Genomic DNA, 20,384 nt, shown 5'->3' with positions numbered 1-20,384 from the left:
TGCTTAATATGGATTCTTGTGCTTCAGTTCCAGCATAATACAGTAAATGGAAATATAGCAATGCATGCCAGGAATGAAAGTAAGGGCCAAAATGAACACTACTTATAAACAGGCCATAACTTGAAGAGTATTGTCAGTATTTGAAAAATGACCTGCAACAGCTGTTTTTTATAATCCTTCTGAACTCTTTGTGATGTTTTGAATTACTTTTAAGAAGATTTTTGAAAGCTCTTATAAAGCTCAAAATGTATATTCCTGGCAAGCTAGATAACAGAAACTCTTCCTTTAATTCAGAATCTCTCAACACCCAAGACATATATTCAGATTTGGAAGAGCTTTACAGTAAGTCACCTCCCTAAACCTAATACAGTTTGCATCCTTCTTTATTCCACTGTCAAGTTTAAGGGAGAGCAATGAAAGAAGGGCATAGCTGACAACCTTACTGATCTCAACACAAAAGGGAGGGAGCACACAAGATTCAATCATGGACAATACACAGTAGGGGGTATAACGATACACCACTGTTCCAATACTTTACGTATCACAATGTGTTGATCGCGATACGATAGGCACCACGATACATGTGATGGTCCCGATGGGCTACTTGTATGATGCATAGTGTACAGTATGCATACCAGACTTGTAGGACCCGAGTCTGGGACTTGGACTGGAACTGGAGTCACGACTGCAAAAGACTCAGACTTGACCTTGTGTGACTCAGACTTGACCTTGTGTGACTCGGACTTGACCTTGTGTGACTCGGACTCGGACTCGAACATTCTGGCTCCATGACTCAGACTTTATTTTCTATTACACAAGTAATATTACAGTTACTAGGAAACTGCACAATAAAAACCCACCCAACAAAACATTATCCAATCACTTGTTAGCCCTGTTGTCTTTGCAGCCAATCATAATAATAGAATAAGAAATTGGAAGCGAGTTAGGTTGTAGCGTAAACACCCCCCCACACAAATCGAACTGCAACCATCGTAGGCATTAAGTTTTATAAGGAATAAATAATGTCAGCATTTTAAACAAGTAATGAAGTAATTATTTGGCTTTTAACGAGCCTTTCTCTTAATACTACTTTAAACCGTGTTCTAAGTTTTTTTTGAGTGAACAATTATTATTTGTATTTATTTTCCCCCAGTTTGGAATGTCCAATTATGTTTCTTCTCCTCACTGCAGGGAGTCCCCACACAGCACAGAGGTTCTAAGGGCGTGTGAGTGTCCTCCGATCTCACAAGCCTAAAGCCAGAATCGCTTTTACACCGAACAATCCAGAGCATAGGTGGACGGGCTACCGATTCTGGAGAACAGAGACCAGGCCTGCCTCTTATCCACTCTAAATGTGCTCAGTGTCTGGCCAGTAGGGTTCGCTGTTGCGCGATGAGGTGAAGCAATCACTGCTGGTTTCCCAAACCCTCTACCTCGGAAACGTTGGCGCCAATGTGACTCCCCCCTCGGGGGTCCCCAGCAAAGTTCAGCCTCTTTGTACAGGCTGGACGCGAACTGGCGCCGTCTAAGCTGTGTGACTCATCCTGCGCTCCCAGCGGCAGCGCTTTAACTGGATGAGCCACTCGGGGACCCACTTGTTCTTAGTTTTGAAGGCACTGTAGAAATACATTTCTAAAACTGCATTCTTGAAAAAATATGAAAACGCATTAACAATACACTGTGCAGCATCAACCTAGAAATCTGTCTCCAGCTCTTATTCCATTATGAACCTACACAAAGGGGAAATACATAAATATAATGTTTGTGTGTAAAAGAGAAAAGATTAAAAAAATACATTATCTAGGGCTCCCGAGTGGCGCATCCAGTTAAGGCGCTCTGTGTGGAGTGCAGGATGTGCCCTATAGTCTGGATGTCGCGAGTTCACGTCCAGGCTATTCGTTTGCCGACCGAGGACGGGAGCTTCCAGGGGACGGCGCTCAATTGGCCGAGCACCGCCCGGGGGGAGGGAGGGTTAGGTCGGCAAGGGTGTCCTTGGCTCACCGCGCACCAGCGACCCCTGTAGTCTGGCCAGGCATCTGCGGGCTTGCCTGTAAGCTGCCCAGGGCTGCGTTGTCCTCCGACAGTATAGCTCTTGGGTGGCTGCATGGTGAGTCCGCAGTGTGAAAAAAAGCGGTTGGCTGACGGCCAGCATGTGGAGGACAGCGTGTGTTCATCTTCACCCTCCCGAGTCAGTGCAGGGGTGGTAGCGGTGGGTTGAGCCTAAAAATAATTGGCCATTCCAAATTGGGAGAAAATAATAAAAAAAAGAATTGGCAACGACTAAATTAAAAAAAAAATACATTATCTGAAATCAAACGAACTGAAGCACAATCATCATTGTATTACAGACTTAATAAAAGTGCAAATGCAATGAAAGGGAAACATAACATTTCTGTTTTGCAAAACAAATAATAAATATACTGAATTTACTATTTAAGAACAGAGTATGTATAATATATATATATATATATATATATATATATATATATATATATATATATATATATATATATATACAGTTACGGCAATGTCTAAATCAGATTGGCAGATTTTATCAGAATTGAAGTCAAAGTAGATGCTATAGTCAGAGGTGAAAGTAACTTAATTTCTTACTGCTGTCGTGTTATTTTCAGGTATGTGTCATGCATGCCTAAACAACTTCCGCTAAGAAAGCAGGGAAGCGCCCATTCAAATCTGTATGTTATGCTGTTTTCAGTCTTTTACATATTTTTAAATTTAATTTATCATATTTTCCAGTCTTTTACATGTTCTCCAGCACTAGTAATAATATCAGAAGTTTCTTAAATAATACTGTATACTGGGCACCTTGTTTTTTGTACCTGCATGAAAGCATGCTTTTCAGGAGAGCGGGAGGCACCACAGTGAAAACATTAACTGCTGTTTTTATTGTTGTTGTTGCTAAAGAACCTCCAACACCAACAGCCAGGAGCGGTTTCATAGCTTTTAAATGTTATTCAATTAATCAAAAACAAATTACCATATTCCTTCGAATTTAAGACGCAGCCCAAATTTCCCATCCTCAATTTGAGGAAAAAATAAAACATCAAATAAATATGCATTTGTGAAGATACAATCATTATCATTACACCCCTAAAACACAGGCAACTTGATAACTAGTAATAAATGCAAACAATGATCCTGCACAAACCACTTTAATATAGTGGAGAAGACTACTTTGTACATGTGAGGGAATTGATGGATTGATTAATAACTTAATTAAGTAAATAATGAGTCGATTAATTAATAGCACAGATCTTGGGGTTAATTGCCAGCGAGGCAAGAAGCTGAGGGAAGGCTCTTTCAAGGACATAAATCATCTTGATCTGTTAATGTGGAGATACAGCCAGCAGTGAAAATATAGTAATGCACCTCTTCCCCTTTACTGCTGTTTAAAATGAAAAGAGGCACCATTATGCCTCTTTTCACTGTACAACCGAGTCGCGCCCTGGCCGTCCTGCGCCCTCACGGAGAGCCGGGGTTGTTTTTCCACTGCAGAGCCGTGCTACTGACGTCACACGCAACGAAAGACAGCTGTTATTAATTATTGTTATTAATTAACTCAGTTTGCCAAAAAATGTGCAAACAAATGGAGTTCAAAAATGAACAGACCAACGGTGCAGCTGTATCTTGTATCGCTATATTTTGTAAATATATTTAGGAATTTCTTTATACTCCACACATTGTACTGATTTATATTGACTTAATAAAGTTAAAGAGTTGTTTTTTGTTTGGGTGCTTAAAAAAAGAAGCTGCGCCAGCACACCGTAGTTGTGTGTATTTTGTTTTACTATATTTTTGTAAGTTTCGAATTGTTTTATTTTCTGCATTGTTTTTTTCTTTATATTAATATAATAAAAGTCAAGGATGAGAAATTTGGCATAATGTTGTGTTTTTGGGTGTTTCAAATGTCTTGCGAGGCTGGATTTTCACGGTTTGGTTCTCGCTTGGCGGGTCGGATGTGCCAGTGGAGAAGGGTATGAGAGGTTGACTAAAGGTAGGCTAAGTCAGAATTCCTGGAAACCACCCGATTTTCTTTTTTTTTTTTTTAATTTTAGAAACAGTGGGGTACTAGGGTTGTGAGTTTTAGTCCTCTTTAGACATCTCCGCCCAATCCATCGTATATGGAACAGGAATTGTTGTGTGATGCACTTCCATTAGAGATTCTGTCCCCTGTCGGTGAGATGAGATGAGGTTAAAAGCTCTCTAAACATCAATTGAAAGGAGCCCGGCTCTTTCTTTGTGGTTAAGAGACTCGCTTGCAGTGTGCAAGGTTGTCACTTCGCACCCAGCCTCCACCCTGAACACACACCTGAAACCACCACACAATTCCTACAGGGATTGAACTGTAGTCATTAGCACGTCATCTTTCATAACTACTAAGTAGTCAATCCTCAATGTAACAACAACAACCCCCCACCCCCATAAAACTGAAAATATTTATTTTGTAGAATCTCGTTACACAGTACCCAATACACTACTTGCTGTACACCTCATTACAAAAATGGAATTTGTGTTACCAGCTGTTATTGTTTAGGCCTAATAGATATGCTGTACAGTAGATCTGCAAAGAGTACTACATGGGTTATTTTAGAACAAAGCGGTATACTGTACAGCTAGATGAACAAATAACAGTATGTTGCTGTTGGCAGTGGAAGCTCATTTTGTGATACGATGCAGTTGTCAGAAAGGATCCACTACTCTTCAGTATAAATGACAGATTAATTATCTGCTCCATGGCTTCAAGTATCAACTTTTAGACTCTCTTTGTTTGATCCAGCGGGACTTTCATTTTATCTGGATTTACTAAAGGGAATACTTTTGATTGAATTCCCCCTAAGAAAATGTTAATCTGATTTGAAACAAATTATAGTTTGATAGTGGCTGGCATCTTACAGCACAGTGACAGCCAGTAGCAGTTCTTCAGAGGTCACTCTAGTAGCCACACTTCAATACTACTAGAATTCTATTACAGAAGTACAGTATACTGAGCACACATGTGTGGAGTAGTGGTTAGGGCTCTGGACTCTTGACCGGAGGGTTGTGGGTTAAATCCCAGGTGGGGGACACTGCTGCTGTACCCCTGAGCAAGGTACTTTACCTAGATTGCACCGGTAAAAAAAAAAAAAAACTGTATAAATGGGTAATTGTATGTAAAAATAATGTGATATCTTGTGACAATTGTAAGTCGACCTGGATAAGGGAGTCTGCTAAGAAATAAATAATAATAATAATAATAATAATAATAATAATAATAATAATAATAATAAAGCACAACTCTATTTATAACACACACAAATTTGTACAAAGTGTGTAAAAGAGTGCACTGTATATTCTGAAAATTGTAATACAGTACACTCTCGCTATAACACCCTTCATTATAATGAACCTTCAGCTGTAACGAACCTGGCCCCTGGACCCCAAATAAAAAACACAAAGAAAGATAATATTGTAATGTACGTAAGGTCTGTGAAGTGCAGGAACGCATGGAGTAGGAGGGGCTGTGTTTCACATTGATCGACAGCCTATGGGGCGACAGTCACGGACCACAGGAGATGCTGGTGATTGGCCGTGGTGGGATGAGGCGGGACTAACTGGGACTAAAGACCAGTGACAAGGGGGAGTGTTTGTTGTTGTTATTGTGAAGCAGAGAGAGAAGCGAATAAACAGAGACAGAATAGTTCCAACCTGAGATTCCTTTTAAAAATTAACTAGTTTTAGCGACGCAGGTCGTGGCCCACAGTGACCTGTTAATTGCTAGTTAACAATTGGCAGATTGTCTTTGATCATTTTATTAGTGTAGTAAATATCGAGTTTGGCTCTGAATCAAGTGAAAGCTCATTCTTATAGCGTTAAGGATTTTTGTTAGAATATACACACACTGTCAACGGTCTGTACGCACAGGATGCCACCTTGCAGTGAAGTCAACTCTTTTGTCTTAATAAGAAGCGTGCGCTGTGTAACTGCCTCCGAAACGAAGATCATTTTAAGATTTGCTGCACTTTGAAACGATTCATGTCAGATTGATTATGAATAAATGTTTAGCTTCAGTTCAGGATTTTTGCTTTTTGTGTTTTAATTCTTTAACACATTGGATAAAGCAAAGGCAGAATACTGCATCCATGAGTAGAACAGGTACTTGTAATTCTACTTTTATTAACAATCTCATCTCATTAATTTACTCCACAGTTAATCGTTCATTTTGAGTGCCCGTTCGCTATAAAGAACCCCTCGATACAACAAACAAAAGACTTGGACCCCACCAGGTTCGTTATAGCGAGAGTGTACTGTAGATGACATTATTAAAAGAGATACTTTTACAGTGCACTACCTCCCAATAAAAAGAGCCATTCTGGGGAGATTAATTGCCCATATGGTTTAGCCTGGTTAGAATCTGCTGTGAAAAATCAAATCTTCTAGATAGCCGGGGATATTGCTTCAGCATATTTCTAATGCTATAAGGCACATTTGTGTTTGCCAGTTCTTTATAATGTTAGATGTTGTAGCACATTGTTTAAATGGCATTGAATTATTATCAGAAATTCTTTCATCCTTTTCTCTTGTTATACAGTAGCAAAATAAACTTACTTTAAACAAAATAATCAGTAGGTCAGTAATTAATCAGATGGAATCCTCCAGTATCCTCAGCTAATCACACTTTAATTAAACCCATTCTGTCATCCATATTAACACAAAGCATTACACATCAAGACAGGGTGAAAATCAAGACCAGAACAAGCTACATAGACTAAAAATATGTGTAGCCCTATTCTGATCAAATCTGTTTTCAGGCAACACTATTTTATTTTGTACTGTAATATACCTAAAGCATTGGCTTCTGACTCCCATACACCTTACCACAGGAGAAACTTACTGGGCTAGCTAGTGCAAAATATATATATAAATACATTTAAAAAATCTGCAAAATAGAATGTTACCTGAAAGCAACTTTTTTGCAATATGTATTGTATTTAATCACATCCTGATGTAACTATCACTATTATCTGCTGTATTATTGAATTGTGGTTTGTCACACTTGTACTTTGCTTGAACAAAATTTATTGTATTTCTTGCTCTTATTGTATTACTTGTATTGTAACACTTGAAATGTATTTGCTTACGATTGTAAGTCGCCCTGGATAAGGGCATCTGCTAAGAAATAAATAATAATAATAATATGCTGTATTATAGGGTAAAAGACATTTAAACATCACCGGAAGCACAGCTATTTAACATACAGAATACTGATGCTTGAATGACTCGCTGCTTTTAGTCTAGAACTGGAATAGAATGGGTTAGGTTAGTCTTCACAACTTGCCTTGCTAAGGAAAGCCATGGATCCGCTTTAATTTAACTTTTTACCTCCCTTCTCTGCATTGCAGTTTATCTCCTTATGTCAACAGTACAGGGGCAGTAAATTAATCTGAACGAAGGTCGTATTACCAAATGAGATAAATATGTCAGAAAATGACCAATATGAAAAAGGGCCTGGTAGATACACACTTGGTTTATGTTTTCTTCCTTTAACAGTGACCCCCCTTCTGTCCCGTACAGGCATTCGACCTCCAATCATGAACGGGCCCATGCACCCCCGCCCCCTGGTGGCACTGCTGGATGGCCGGGACTGCACGGTGGAGATGCCTGTTCTGAAAGACGTGGCCACCGTGGCATTCTGTGACGCACAGTCCACGCAGGAAATCCACGAAAAGGTATTAACCTTTTATTTAAAAACATGTATAGCGATGTTACAGAAATATTAGGCCCCCCTACTCTTGGAACTTGAATTCACATTGAATGAAACCTTTTTTTTTGATGCATTAGATTTTGTGTACTTGCAAAACACAAAAATGTAGTTTTTAGGTCTCAGTTTCATGTTTATGGCTCAAAACAAAAGATCGCTGACACCCTCTTGACAAAAGGAGTCAGTAAAGAGTTTAGTGTTTGTTGATGTAAAAACAAAAAAAAAGAAAAGGGAAGCGTATCGATTTAATAGCTGGCTCCTCAGCTATCCTCAGATCCTTTGCTAAGTATCTTAGGTCATCCAACATGATGTCCTTTTCTCCAGATCATGCTATGATGACTCAAAAGAGACCACCAAAAATAACAAAATGAAAGGCTGGAATTTATTTTGAGAACTAGTCAAACGCTACATGACTAATGTGGGGGTGGGGGTTGCAGTCGGGTTTGGCGTCTGTTATAGGGTGATAGATGAAGGCAGCAAAGTCATCCTGCTTGCAATGAGAAATAAATTGTTCCCATTTGGACCTTCAGAGCGGGATTCACTTTGTTTTACTATTGTTTATTTTGCTGCCTCTTGTGTATCATATCTCAGTGTAATGCTTTATGGGAATAACTGATGCCAGCATAAACCCCATCCGCTCTCATCTCTATTTCTGCAGTTCTGGAGGGACTGAAATCATTATAATGAAGGCAGGGGCCTCCCACACAAGGTTATAAACAAAGAGACATGCTTTTAAAATGTTTACTCCAGTCTGATTTAACTCCAATTAAACATTTTACAAAAAGGGAAACAAACAACTAAGTTCAAATAATTCTTATGGGTTCTCTTATGTGTTTCTTTGAAAAAAGATTTTTTAGGCGTAGCTTGATTTTAATGGTTTCACATCTCTGTATAGGGATACATGACCAGGTTTCTCATGGCTTTTAGCTTTGGAAGAGGAATGTTAAACTGTAAATGTTGCAAAACTGAATGAGCATCTCATCATCTCTTTTAATCATAGCGGCCTTCATTTGTTTGTTTAAAAGTTGCACATTTGGCCTAAAGCCCTTGATAAATGTGACCCATAGTCTTTTCAGGAATGAGTAGTGTAGTTTTCACAAATGCATTATAAGTAAGATATTCTGCATCACAGGTACAAAATTACTTTTTTGTTTAATGAATCGTGTAATGTTGACTCAATACAGAAACATATGTTGCAATGCAAATACAATTACTGAATTCACTGTACTACATCTGATATCATTTACTGTGTGCTACATTTCTTTGTTTACATTCTCAAATTAATTAATCTAAATGAATAGGAAAATTACAGTATACTTGCATCGTTTACAGTATGTTCTACAAATATGTTTAATGTAAATATCTATATATCATTTTTGACTAATATATGTACAAAGCTCCATTATTTAGTAAGTGTTATTTTGTAGCACTCCTATGTATCCATAATTTATAGCAATCAATAATAAATTGGTAAAACTACTGTATAATTAAAAGCTATAATAAACTAGTTTTCCAGTATTTTAAAACCGTGGTTAACAGTCCTTTAAGTAGGCAATGATTTGTGATTTGTAGTGCAGTAAAAAGCAAAAAAAAAAAAAAGAAAAAGACAATTCTGGGGCAGCCTTTACAAATTACTGAAAGCCTTCTCCTGCATACCAGCATTCAGCATTCAGTTGTCCCCAGGTGGTACTGTATATTATTTTTATAACCTTTACGTAATATCAGTTTGGACTTTTCAGCCCACGATTTTGGATGTAATGTTTCCTAGTTGTACATTGATACCTTTTAATATGATTTTTAAACCTGTATAATATAATGGCCCTCTTTCAATGTGCTCTGTAATTATTTATAATCTGTGTAACTGGCCTGCCCCATTGCATAGGCACTTCTTGAAACATTTCCCCATTCGTTTCCTATGCCCTTCATACTATTGTACTTCTCACCCTGCTGAAGATATTTGTTTACCCATTTAAAAATTGCACTGCAGTCCACTTGAAAGAAGTGGAATGTGAGCCATCTACATCATGTGTTAAGTGCCTATTAGTGCTCTATTAGGACAGTGAGTCTAATGCACCCCTGAGTAGCTTGTGAACTACATTGTCACTGTTGTACAGATCTCTGCTTCTGCAGTGTGCTTTATTAAAATATGAAGTTCTCTCGTATGTGCATATTCCTGTTGAGCAGGTTTTGCTAATCCAAGCGCATGCAAGAAAGTTCTAGCAGAAAGTGATACTGTTTTGCTTTTTAATGCACTGGTTGATGATTAAAATTATAAAATGTTCAATTTACAAATTGTAATCTGGCCAAATTACCTGCAAATATGCCTCTCTGCTGTAACTGGAAACCTGGCGCCACTACAGTATCTGCAAATAGTTTAGTATTATATACTGATACGTTGACCGTGGTCTTTGACGTTTTCTAGTAAAAAAAAACAATATATATATATATATATATATATATATATATATATATATATATATATATATATATATATATATATATATATATATATATATATACAGTATTGCTATATCAATACAGTGCTGAATGTGAATTTTTGCATTACAGTACTTGTTTTAATAATGGAGTATTTATCAGCTGCTGTAAATATAGCCGTTAGAAAAATGCCTTGGGTGAAGCAGTCACTGGCAAATGCAGAACAGTTTTGTTCATTGTAATTGTGGTTTATTGTTATTTTACAAATGCTGCATTATTGTGGGAAATATGTTGTATAGCATTATAATAATACATACTTAGAACATGTTTACAGTGGAGCCATTTTGTAATGTTTTACATGTTGAGAACAGGTGAAAATATAAAACTACAGTATTTACCGCCCCCTCAAAATATAGTGTAACACTGAAATTCCATTACATTTTTGTACCTTGGAAGCAGATGGTAAGGGCTATCACCCGAGACTGAGTTAAATGCAAAGTCAATATGAAATACAAGCAGTTCAGAAGATCTCTTTTTAAAATTAATCTTTCTGTCAATGTCTGAATGTCTGCTACAGTCAGGTGAGAAATGGTCAGTGCCAGTTTATATAACACAGATGGCACCTGTTCAGGAAAGATACAACTGCTGTATCAGGCATCCAAAAAAAAAGCTGCTTATTGTGCAAAAGAGGATATTTGTATTTTAAAAACCAGTTTGGTGTGTGTGTGTGTATTCTCAGCCATGTGCATGCTTGCTCGTACCAGACGTTTGCTAATTAACATGTTTTGGCTTATACAGCACCCCGATAATCATTTTGTCCTTGACTTTAGCGTTACCCTTTGTTTGTTTACTCTGAACATTGTGCATTGCTATGAGAATAATGGATGACTATTGTACTTGGTATTGGACTCAATACAGGTGGTTTGAATGCTATTCCTACATTCCTCATGAAGCATCTAAATGTGTTGATGCTCTGTGCATCCACATATCAAGCACAGGTGCATTGGATGAATCTCAAGAGATGAAGCTCAGGGTGATTTAAATGTTGAATCAGACTTGTAAGATTGAAGTACAGACATAGATTGTAAGGCTCTTTCTTTTGTATTTTTTATATACAGTAAAAGATGTTTGTCTCTGGGAATGGTTCCGACAGTAGCGAGCAGCATGATTCCTGATCTTACTATAAAGGAAGCTTGGGCAGCTCTGGTCCTGGAGGGTTCCTATATACCAGGTTTAACAGGCATAATGAAGCATATAACTGCTTTAGGACCTGGCTGAGATTGAATGTGTTCAGTTAAACAGTTAAGATCATGGTTCGGACAAAGATCTGATCAGGATGGGCCAGAGTTGCCTATCCCTGCTGTAAGGTGATGCACTTTAGAAAACAAATGAATTATATTTAATGTAAAGAAAATATTCTCTGTGCACATGTTGTGAATGTGGTAAACAACCTAGAATTTCAGCTCTACCAGAACATCTCCTGTAGTGCAGAAAAGCATTCTTGTGATTTGGGTTCTTAACAAATACAATAATTAGGTGCGCTCACCTAGTTAATTTTGTTTGCAGGGTAATGTGACATTTCAGCTGTGTGACAACGTGGAACCGCATGAATCCTTGAAGTAGTGGGCTAAACTGTTAGATGCATCCTCTGATAAATTATACACAACAAGCAGTTTTAATAGGAATAATGCGTTACTTCAACAGGTTATGTGAACAACTATATATAAAAAAATATATTCTTTTCTTGTCAGGTACTGAATGAAGCAGTGGGGGCTTTAATGTATCACACCATCACATTAACACGGGAAGACTTGGAAAAATTCAAAGCACTTAGAATAATAGTCCGAATCGGCAGTGGGTTTGATAACATCGACATCAAGTCTGCTGGAGACTTAGGTAAGCTCAACACACTTTAATTAACGAAAAAAAAAAAAAAAAAAGTAGAAACATCTTACATTTATTATTTCAACACAGTTTGCTCCACAGGCTTCTTGACAGTGACATACCACCGTAGCTTAACCCTGTGTTGTGTGCAGTGAGCCCAGCACTGCTCTGCTGGTCAATATGGGTCACCACCCAGCTGCAACTCCACTGAAGGTCACTATCATCTGAATAATTTGAGAGTCCAGCAGGCTGAAGAAAACAATTATTATTATTATTATTATTATTAATAATAATAATAATAATAATAATAATAATAATAATAATAATAATAATAATGCATTGAATGATAAACAAGCAATATATTGATACACACAAGAAGAAAGCGCAAGTTACTGTTAGACATTTAAACTGCACCATATTTGGAATGTTTGTAACAACAATTTTTTTGCCTGTTGTTTATATTATAACAAGAGAGTCTTTTGTGCACTGCAAGGCTAATATTGAAGAGGTGCTGACCAGTATAAGGTAATTGTATGTAGTGAAGGTAGAGTCTCTACGGTGATACAAAATTTAAAGTCTTTGAGCCAAACATTCCGTTTTAATGGCTTGCCAAAAGAGTTTCTGGAGGGACATTGAGAGTCGCACTCTCATCATTTTTTTTTCTTCAGAAGGATTCGATACTTAACTCATGCTCATTTGTATTAATCAAAAAAAAGTCTATTTTTTTAAAAACATGGTCGTAAGACAGACAAACAAACAGCACGTTTCAACACTAACGTGTCCATCAGGTTCACATTCAAGAAGAAAAATGGGAGTGCAACTATGAATGTCCCTCCGGAAACTCTTTTGGTAAGCCATTAAAACTGTAGAGTGTGTGTGTGTGTGTGTGTGTGTGTGTGTGTGTGTGTGTGTATATATATATATATATATATATATATATATATATATATATATATATATATATACAGTACTGTGCAAAAGTTTTAGGCAGGTGTGAAAAAATGCTGTAAAGTAAGAATGCTTTCAAAAATAGACATGTTAATAGTTTATATTTATCAATTAACAAAATGCAAAGTGAGTGAACAGAAGAAAAATCTACATCAAATCAATATTTGGTGTGACCACCCTTTGCCTTCAAAACAGCATCAATTCTTCTAGGTACACTTGCACATAGTTTTTGAAGGAACTCGGCAGGTAGGTTGGCCCAAACATCTTGGAGAAATAACCACAGTTCTTCTGTGGATTTAGGCAGCCTCAGTTGCTTCTCTCTCTTCATGTAATCCCAGACAGACTCAATGATGTTGAGATCAGGGCACTGTGGGGGCCATACCATCACTTCCAGGACTCCTTGGTCTTCTTTTCGCTGAAGATAGTTCTTAATGACTTTCGCTGTATGTTTGGGGTCGTTGTCATGCTGCAGAATAAATTTGGGGCCAATCAGATGCCTCCCTGATGGTATTGCATGATGGATAAGTATCTGCCTGTACTTCTCAGCATTGAGGAGACCATTAATTCTGACCAAATCCCCAACTCCATTTGCAGAAATGCAGCCCCAAACTTGCAAGGAACCTCCACCATGCTTCACTGTTGCCTGCAGACACTCATTCGTGTACCGCTCTCCAGCCCTTCGGCGAACAAACTGCCTTCTGCTACAGCCAAATATTTCAAATTTTGACTCATCAGTCCAGAGCACCTGCTGCCATTTTTCTGCACCCCAGTTCCTGTGTTTTCGTGCATAGTTGAGTCGCTTGGCCTTGTTTCCACGTCGGAGGTATGGCTTTTTGGCTGCAAGTCTTCCATGAAGGCCACTTCTGACCAGACTTCTCCGGACAGTAGATGAGTGTACCAGGGTCCCACTGTTTTCTGCCAATTCTGAGCTGATGGCACTGCTGGACATCTTCCGATTGCGAAGGGAAGTAAGCATGATGTGTCTTTCATCTGCTGCAGTAAGTTTCCTTGGCCGACCACTGCGTCTACGGTCCTTAACGTTGCCCGTTTCTTTGTGCTTCTTCAAAAGAGCTTGGACAGCACATCTGGAAACCCCTGTCTGCCTTGAAATTTCTGCCTGGGAGAGACCTTGCTGATGCAATATAACTACCTTGTGTCTTGTTGCTGTGCTCAGTCTTGCCATGGTGTATGACTTTTGACAGTAAACTGTCTTCAGCAACCTCACCTTGTTAGCTGAGTTTGGCTGTTCCTCACCCAGTTTTATTCCTCCTACACAGCTGTTTCTGTTTCAGTTAATGATTGTGTTTCAACCTACATATTGAATTGATGATCATTAGCACCTGTTTGGTATAATTGTTTAATCATACACCTGACTATATGCCTACAAAATCCCTGACTTTGTGCAAGTGTACCTAGAAGAATTGATGCTGTTTTGAAGGCAATGGGTGGTCACACCAAATATGGATTTGATTTAGATTTTTCTTCTGTTCACTCACTTTGCATTTAGTTAATTGATAAATATAATCTATTAACATGTCTATTTTTGAAAGCATTCTTACTTTACAGCATTTTTTCACACCTGCCTAAAACTTTTGCACAGTACTGTATATATAAATACACAGGTAGTGAACAAAAAAATGGAAACACCAATGTAAAGTCACTTAATAGGGCGTTGGGCCACTATGGTATCCCGCTCTGTGGAGTTCTCAGCGAACCGTTTTTGATGAAACTGGCTGCTCACTCCCCAGGTTGAAATTTGCAGTCAATTGATCTGCAGTTGCTCGCCTGTTTTGCCTTGCACTTTGAATTAATGCACGGATATCATGATCCTGGAGTATGCGCTTCCGCCCACTGTTGCACTTTGCTGATGATGTCTTTCCCTAGGAGTTCCATGCCGACATCACCTTAGACACCGTTGCTCATGAAACATCAGCAAGTTGAACTGTCTTGGTCACTGAAGCTCCTGCCAAACGCGCCCCAACAATCACCCCTCTTTCAAATTCACTCCTCTTGCAGCCATGCTAGCCATAATTATAGGCAACCAGGCCTGTCCAGCATTTTTATACATTACCCTAAGCATGCTGGGATGTTATTTGCTTAATTAACGCATGAGCCACATTACCCAGGTGTTTCCATTTTTTTGTTCACTACCTGTGTGTGTGTGTGTGTGTGTGTGTGTGTGTGTGTGTGTGTGTATACTGTGTATATATACTGTGTATATATATATATATATACTGTGTATATATAATATATAAGATTGCATGTGTATGAATTGTGAAAAAATGTATCAAAGGCTGACAACGTTTGTGATGGACTTGTGCCTATAGAAAGTCTACACCCCCTTTCAAAATGTTCACCTTTTGTTGCCTTATAGCCTGGAATTAAAATGCATTAAACCCCCACAACTTACAAGTGAAAAAAATATTCTAGAAATTTGTAGAAAATTAATTAAAAATAAAAAGTGAAATAGCTTGGTTGGATAAGTATCCACCCCCTTTGTAATAACAATCCTAAATAAGCTCAGGTGTAACCAATCACCTTCAAAATCACACACCAAGTGTTAAATTGTAGTGATTCACATGATTTCAGGATAAATTCAGCAGTTCCTGTAGGTTCCCTCTGCTGGGTAGTGCATTTCAAAGCAAAGACTCAACCATGGGCATCAAGGCGCTTTCAAAAGAACTCCTGGACAAAGTTGTTGAAAGGCACAGATCAGGGGATGGGTACAAAAAAAATATCAAAGGCCTTGAATGTCCCTTGGAACACGGTCAAGACGATTATTAAGAAGTGGAAGGTGTATGGCACCACCAAGACCCTGCCTAGATCAGGCCGTCCCTCCAAACTGGATGACCGCGCAAGAAGGAGACTGATCAGAGAGGCTACCAAGAGGCCAATGGCAACTTTGCAAGAGCTACAGGCTTTTATGGCAAAGACTGGTCAAAGTGTACATGTGACAACAATATCCTAAGCACTCCACAAATCTGGCCTGTATGGTAGGGTGGCAAGAAGGAAACCTGGCCATGTTTAGAAGGTTCAGTTTGCCTTATTTCAGAGGAATCACTTGGAGCAGTACAGAAAACATCTCTTGGCCTCATTATAGTGGTTGCCTTTCAGAAATTATTACCACTGCAACCAGGCAGACAATTTCTGTGGATTTCATCATCCTCAGAATTAATTTATTTGCAATTACTCATGCTTTAGGCCACCTTGTCTCATTTGGGAATTTACTCAAGACCACCTCATTCATGAATCTTAAAATCCCCCAAGACTTGTCAGCTTAGAGCATTCCCAGTGTGGATGTTCTGTATTATGAGTTCCTTCTCCTTCAGGCATGTCCAGTGCTGCTTCATTTCTTTTATAAATCTTTCTGATTGGGACACTGCTGATGGCACAGATAAAGGAACGGAACCAAAATGCTTAAAGACACACAGGGGGAGGGCATGTTGTACTTTGTTTATGCCCCCTTTCTTTTAATATTTAACAGAACACAAATTAACAGGTTGAGTGTCACTCCATGTGAAATTGAACTACAAATTGCCTTTGGAATGTTTGTAACCAATCAGAATCCTTTCAGTAGAGTGGGGTTTGTGCTTTTTAAAATATGTATATTATCTGCATTTTTACATTTTTTAATGCACGTTAAGCACACTCCTCTGTCTTGACCCTCTTAGCATACCGTAATTCATTACCTGTGGCACCATTTTAATACATCGAGTACATGCCAGGATTGAATGAGTGTAGTCATTGTTTGAATATGAAATTAGTCACAGAACCACATTGTAGCAAAGCACTCAAACTGAAGGACTTGTGAATGAGACTTTTTTCTTTTTTTTTTTTAACCTTCTGACCGTTCATTTGATAGAAAGAGGGTTCCTTGTATCTACTGCCCAGAGTGAGTTCCAGTATCACAGAAGTGCATCTAGTCTGCTCTGCCATCTGCATGCTAAACTTGCTTTCACTCTAATAGTTTTTCTGCTTCAGACAACAACAGTACAACAACAAATGAAACCCATCAGCTTCGACAGAGTAATCTTTTAGAAATTCAGGGTCGCTGCAAACCCATGAATCAAGCTCAGTACGATACTATAACCAGTGCTGTTGGATAGCTACCGACTGCAGACCCGTTAACATTGTAGCTTTGTTTTATTTCAATAACCACATTTATTTTAAATGGAGGATATAACTGTTACTCATTGAATGTTTTATTTAGGCAAGATATCAATAAAAGAGAATTTTAAAATTATGATTATTATTATTATTATTATTATTATTATTATTATTATTATTTAAACAGCAATGAAAAACATCAGTTTGAGTAAAGGAAACTAAAAGAAACTGATAATTGTTTATGCAGTAAGGTGAGTAAATCCATTGGGATTTAGAAGTTGGTTGAAACAATGTAACAACAATGCTGGATTGTAAATAAATAAAAACTAAATAATAATAGCATCAGTAATACAACCAACTTACATGAGATGGATGCAGTAATTGTATCAATTAAATATGCGAGTAAAACCAAGATTAACTGAGATTAATTTTTATTATTATTATTATTTATTTATTTATTTATTTATTTATTTATTTATTTATTTCTTAGCAGGCGCCCTTATCCAGGGCCACTTAAAATTGTTACAAGATATCACATTATTTTTTACAGACAATTACCCATTTATACAGTTGGGTTTTTACTGGAGCAATCTAGGTAAAGTACCTTGCTCAAGGATACAGCAGCAGTGTCCCCCAGCTGGGGGACACTGCTGCTGTACCCTTGAGCAAGGCATTTTTATGCTATTTCTACATTCCTCATGAAGCATTCATTTAGGCATTAAGCATCCACATGTCAAGGTGTTTTTTGTGTGGTTACATATAGTAGGGACACCTTACTTGCAATTTTCTAGCTGTTAATCAGAGTTAGAAACTCATACTAGTCCTGCACCCAGTCAATTAAGTACATATTTAAGTATATATTTGAGCAGTAAAGCCCTGGTTTAATAAATTGTTGCGTGCTGCTGCCTGAACAACTTGTAGTATAAAGAGTCACGTTACACATTCATGCTGTGAGAAGTGTCATTGCTTCACAGCATATTAAATAGAGGCCTGACTGCTCAAATTCCTGGTCATTTCAATAATATACCTAAACAAGGGGGGTTCTGAAACCCAGGACTAGGTGCAGGAATAGTACGAACTCTGAGTTAATTCATTTTTGATTTAAACATTCCAAACATGCTTTCCTTTGTGATCATCACAAAATTCCTTTGTGATTAGCACAACATTTTTTTTTTCATTGTAAGTTTAATTATCTTTACTGAACTGCTCGTACATACAGTAGGTACACTGTACCATAGGACTTTGTCATTTGGAGCCCTCTTCATACAACTTTAACAGGCAAGTTATTTATTTATTGTAGTCTCTTATGGTGGCTTTGATAAAGATGTGTAACATGTGTAACATGTATTGATTGTTAAAGGAATTCAGACTTTATTTAATCCATAAAAAACAATTTTTAATAATTTGAGTTAAGGCTTCATGAATAGGCTTGTTGTTTTGAATAGGAACACTTCTGTAGATTTTAAAAAGCATATTGTCTCCATCTTTTTTGCATCTTTAAAACAACTGCAATCTATTTTGGCTGACTTGAGTAGCTTCTTGATGGAATTATATATGTGTGTTGCAGGGATCGCGGTATGCAACATGCCCGCGGCCTCCGTGGAGGAGACGGCTGACTCGACGACGTGTCACATCCTGAACCTGTACAGACGGACCACCTGGCTGCACCAGGCCCTGCGGGAGGGCACACGGGTGCAAAGCGTGGAGCAGATCCGGGAGGTAGCGTCGGGGGCTGCACGCATCCGAGGAGAGACGCTCGGGATCATCGGCCTTGGTCAGTTTATTGCTGCACCCCAACTCTCAGTATCCGCTGTACATTGCAAAGTGCATTTTAGAATGTAGGCACCTAAAGCTTATTGATTAATCCACGCTTGACTTTTCTACGATTATGTTTTTTAGGTGGGGGTGGGGGTGGGGGATATACGCCAGTTTGGATTGTTTACATTATTATTATTATTATTATTATTATTATTATTATTATTATTATTATTATTATTAATTGGTCATTTAGCAGATGCTTTTATCCAGAGCGACTTACAGAGACTAGAGGGTTAACTATGCATCACAACTGCTGCTGCAGAGTCACTTACAATAGGACCTCAGTTTTACGTCTCATCCGAAGGACAGAGCACAAGGAGGTTCAGTGACTTGCTCAGGGTCACACACAGTGAGTCAGTGGTTGAGCTGGGAATGAACTCGGAACCTCCTGGTAACAAGCCCCTTTATTTAATCACTGGACCACCAAGCCTCCATATACATAGTTTCTTTACAAATGTTCACCATCGCATTGAGAGAAAAGTGAAACAAAACCAGTAAGTTTAACCTGTTTTAAGTTAAAACTTTATTTTTTTTAATAAACGAGAGAAGCATTACTTGAGTGTAGCAGAATCGAACCTGACTTTGGTACCGCTTTGGTTAAAATCATATTCTTATCAAAAATGTGTTTTTCCCCACTCGTATGTGGAAATGTATGACTGAGCCAAGAGAATTGGCCAAGTTAGGTGGGAAGAGATTGTGAACTACAGTGAGAAAGAAATACATCATTAAAGAATATAAAGCCATATTCCCACAGAAAATGCAGGGTCATAGCCTGCACTGGTGCAGCATTTCGTTTTTTAAATTCACCATTTACACACAACAATATTGCCAGTTCAGTGTCGCCAATTTGGCGGCTTACCCCCATTTACGCAGAACTCGCATTAACATAATTTGCTGGTGTTCAGTACTGTGATCAAAACAATGATGCTTTGGTATGCGTGATATTTTTCACTATACTTTATGAATATCACAATAGACTAATGAAAAGATTGGAAGACATACAGATAGAATTTAGCCATCACTTGCTTTTTATTAGGCAGAACACTGCAAAAGTGCATCCTACGATTGTTGCCATAAACACGGGTTTAAAGCTGTTTTGTACATCGGTCACAGAGAGGATTGGAGTGAACGACTGCCCTTTCATTTAAGATTTAATATATATTACAAAACCATAAATAAGTGCTACACATTTCTTTAAAATAAAATAATTAAAAAAAAAACACACACTGGTATGTAATGTTACTCACAACTTACAATACCAGAACCGCTGTTTTTTTTTTTTTTTTTTTTTTTTTTTTTTAGCTAATATTCAGAATGTCAGAATGTAGTGTACAATTAAATTGTTCAAAACTGTCGGCTGATAGTCTTTAAAAAAAACCTTTTTTTTTTTTTATATAATTGTACTGATAAAATTCTTAAATTGGTGATATAT

The 20,384-nt window shown here is 37.9% G+C and overlaps 1 protein-coding gene across 12 annotated transcripts in view; it reads left to right on the top strand.

Annotated features, from left to right (window-relative positions):
- Positions 1-20,384, top strand: part of LOC117409559 (C-terminal-binding protein 1-like) — a 164,254-nt gene that overhangs the window by 126,403 nt on the left and 17,467 nt on the right. For all 12 annotated transcript variants that reach the window (XM_034015797.3, XM_034015793.3, XM_059004470.1 and 9 more), the window contains 3 exons: positions 7,573-7,727; positions 11,947-12,091; positions 18,702-18,908. In XM_034015797.3, the coding sequence (XP_033871688.1) occupies positions 7,573-7,727; positions 11,947-12,091; positions 18,702-18,908 (507 nt within the window). The remainder of the gene's footprint in view (positions 1-7,572; positions 7,728-11,946; positions 12,092-18,701; positions 18,909-20,384) is intronic.

The sequence above is a fragment of the Acipenser ruthenus genome, chromosome 2, assembly GCF_902713425.1.
Source record: "Acipenser ruthenus chromosome 2, fAciRut3.2 maternal haplotype, whole genome shotgun sequence".
NCBI lineage: Eukaryota > Metazoa > Chordata > Actinopteri > Acipenseriformes > Acipenseridae > Acipenser > Acipenser ruthenus.
Note: the sequence above shows the minus strand (reverse complement) of the source record. Positions and strands in the feature narration are given on the sequence as shown.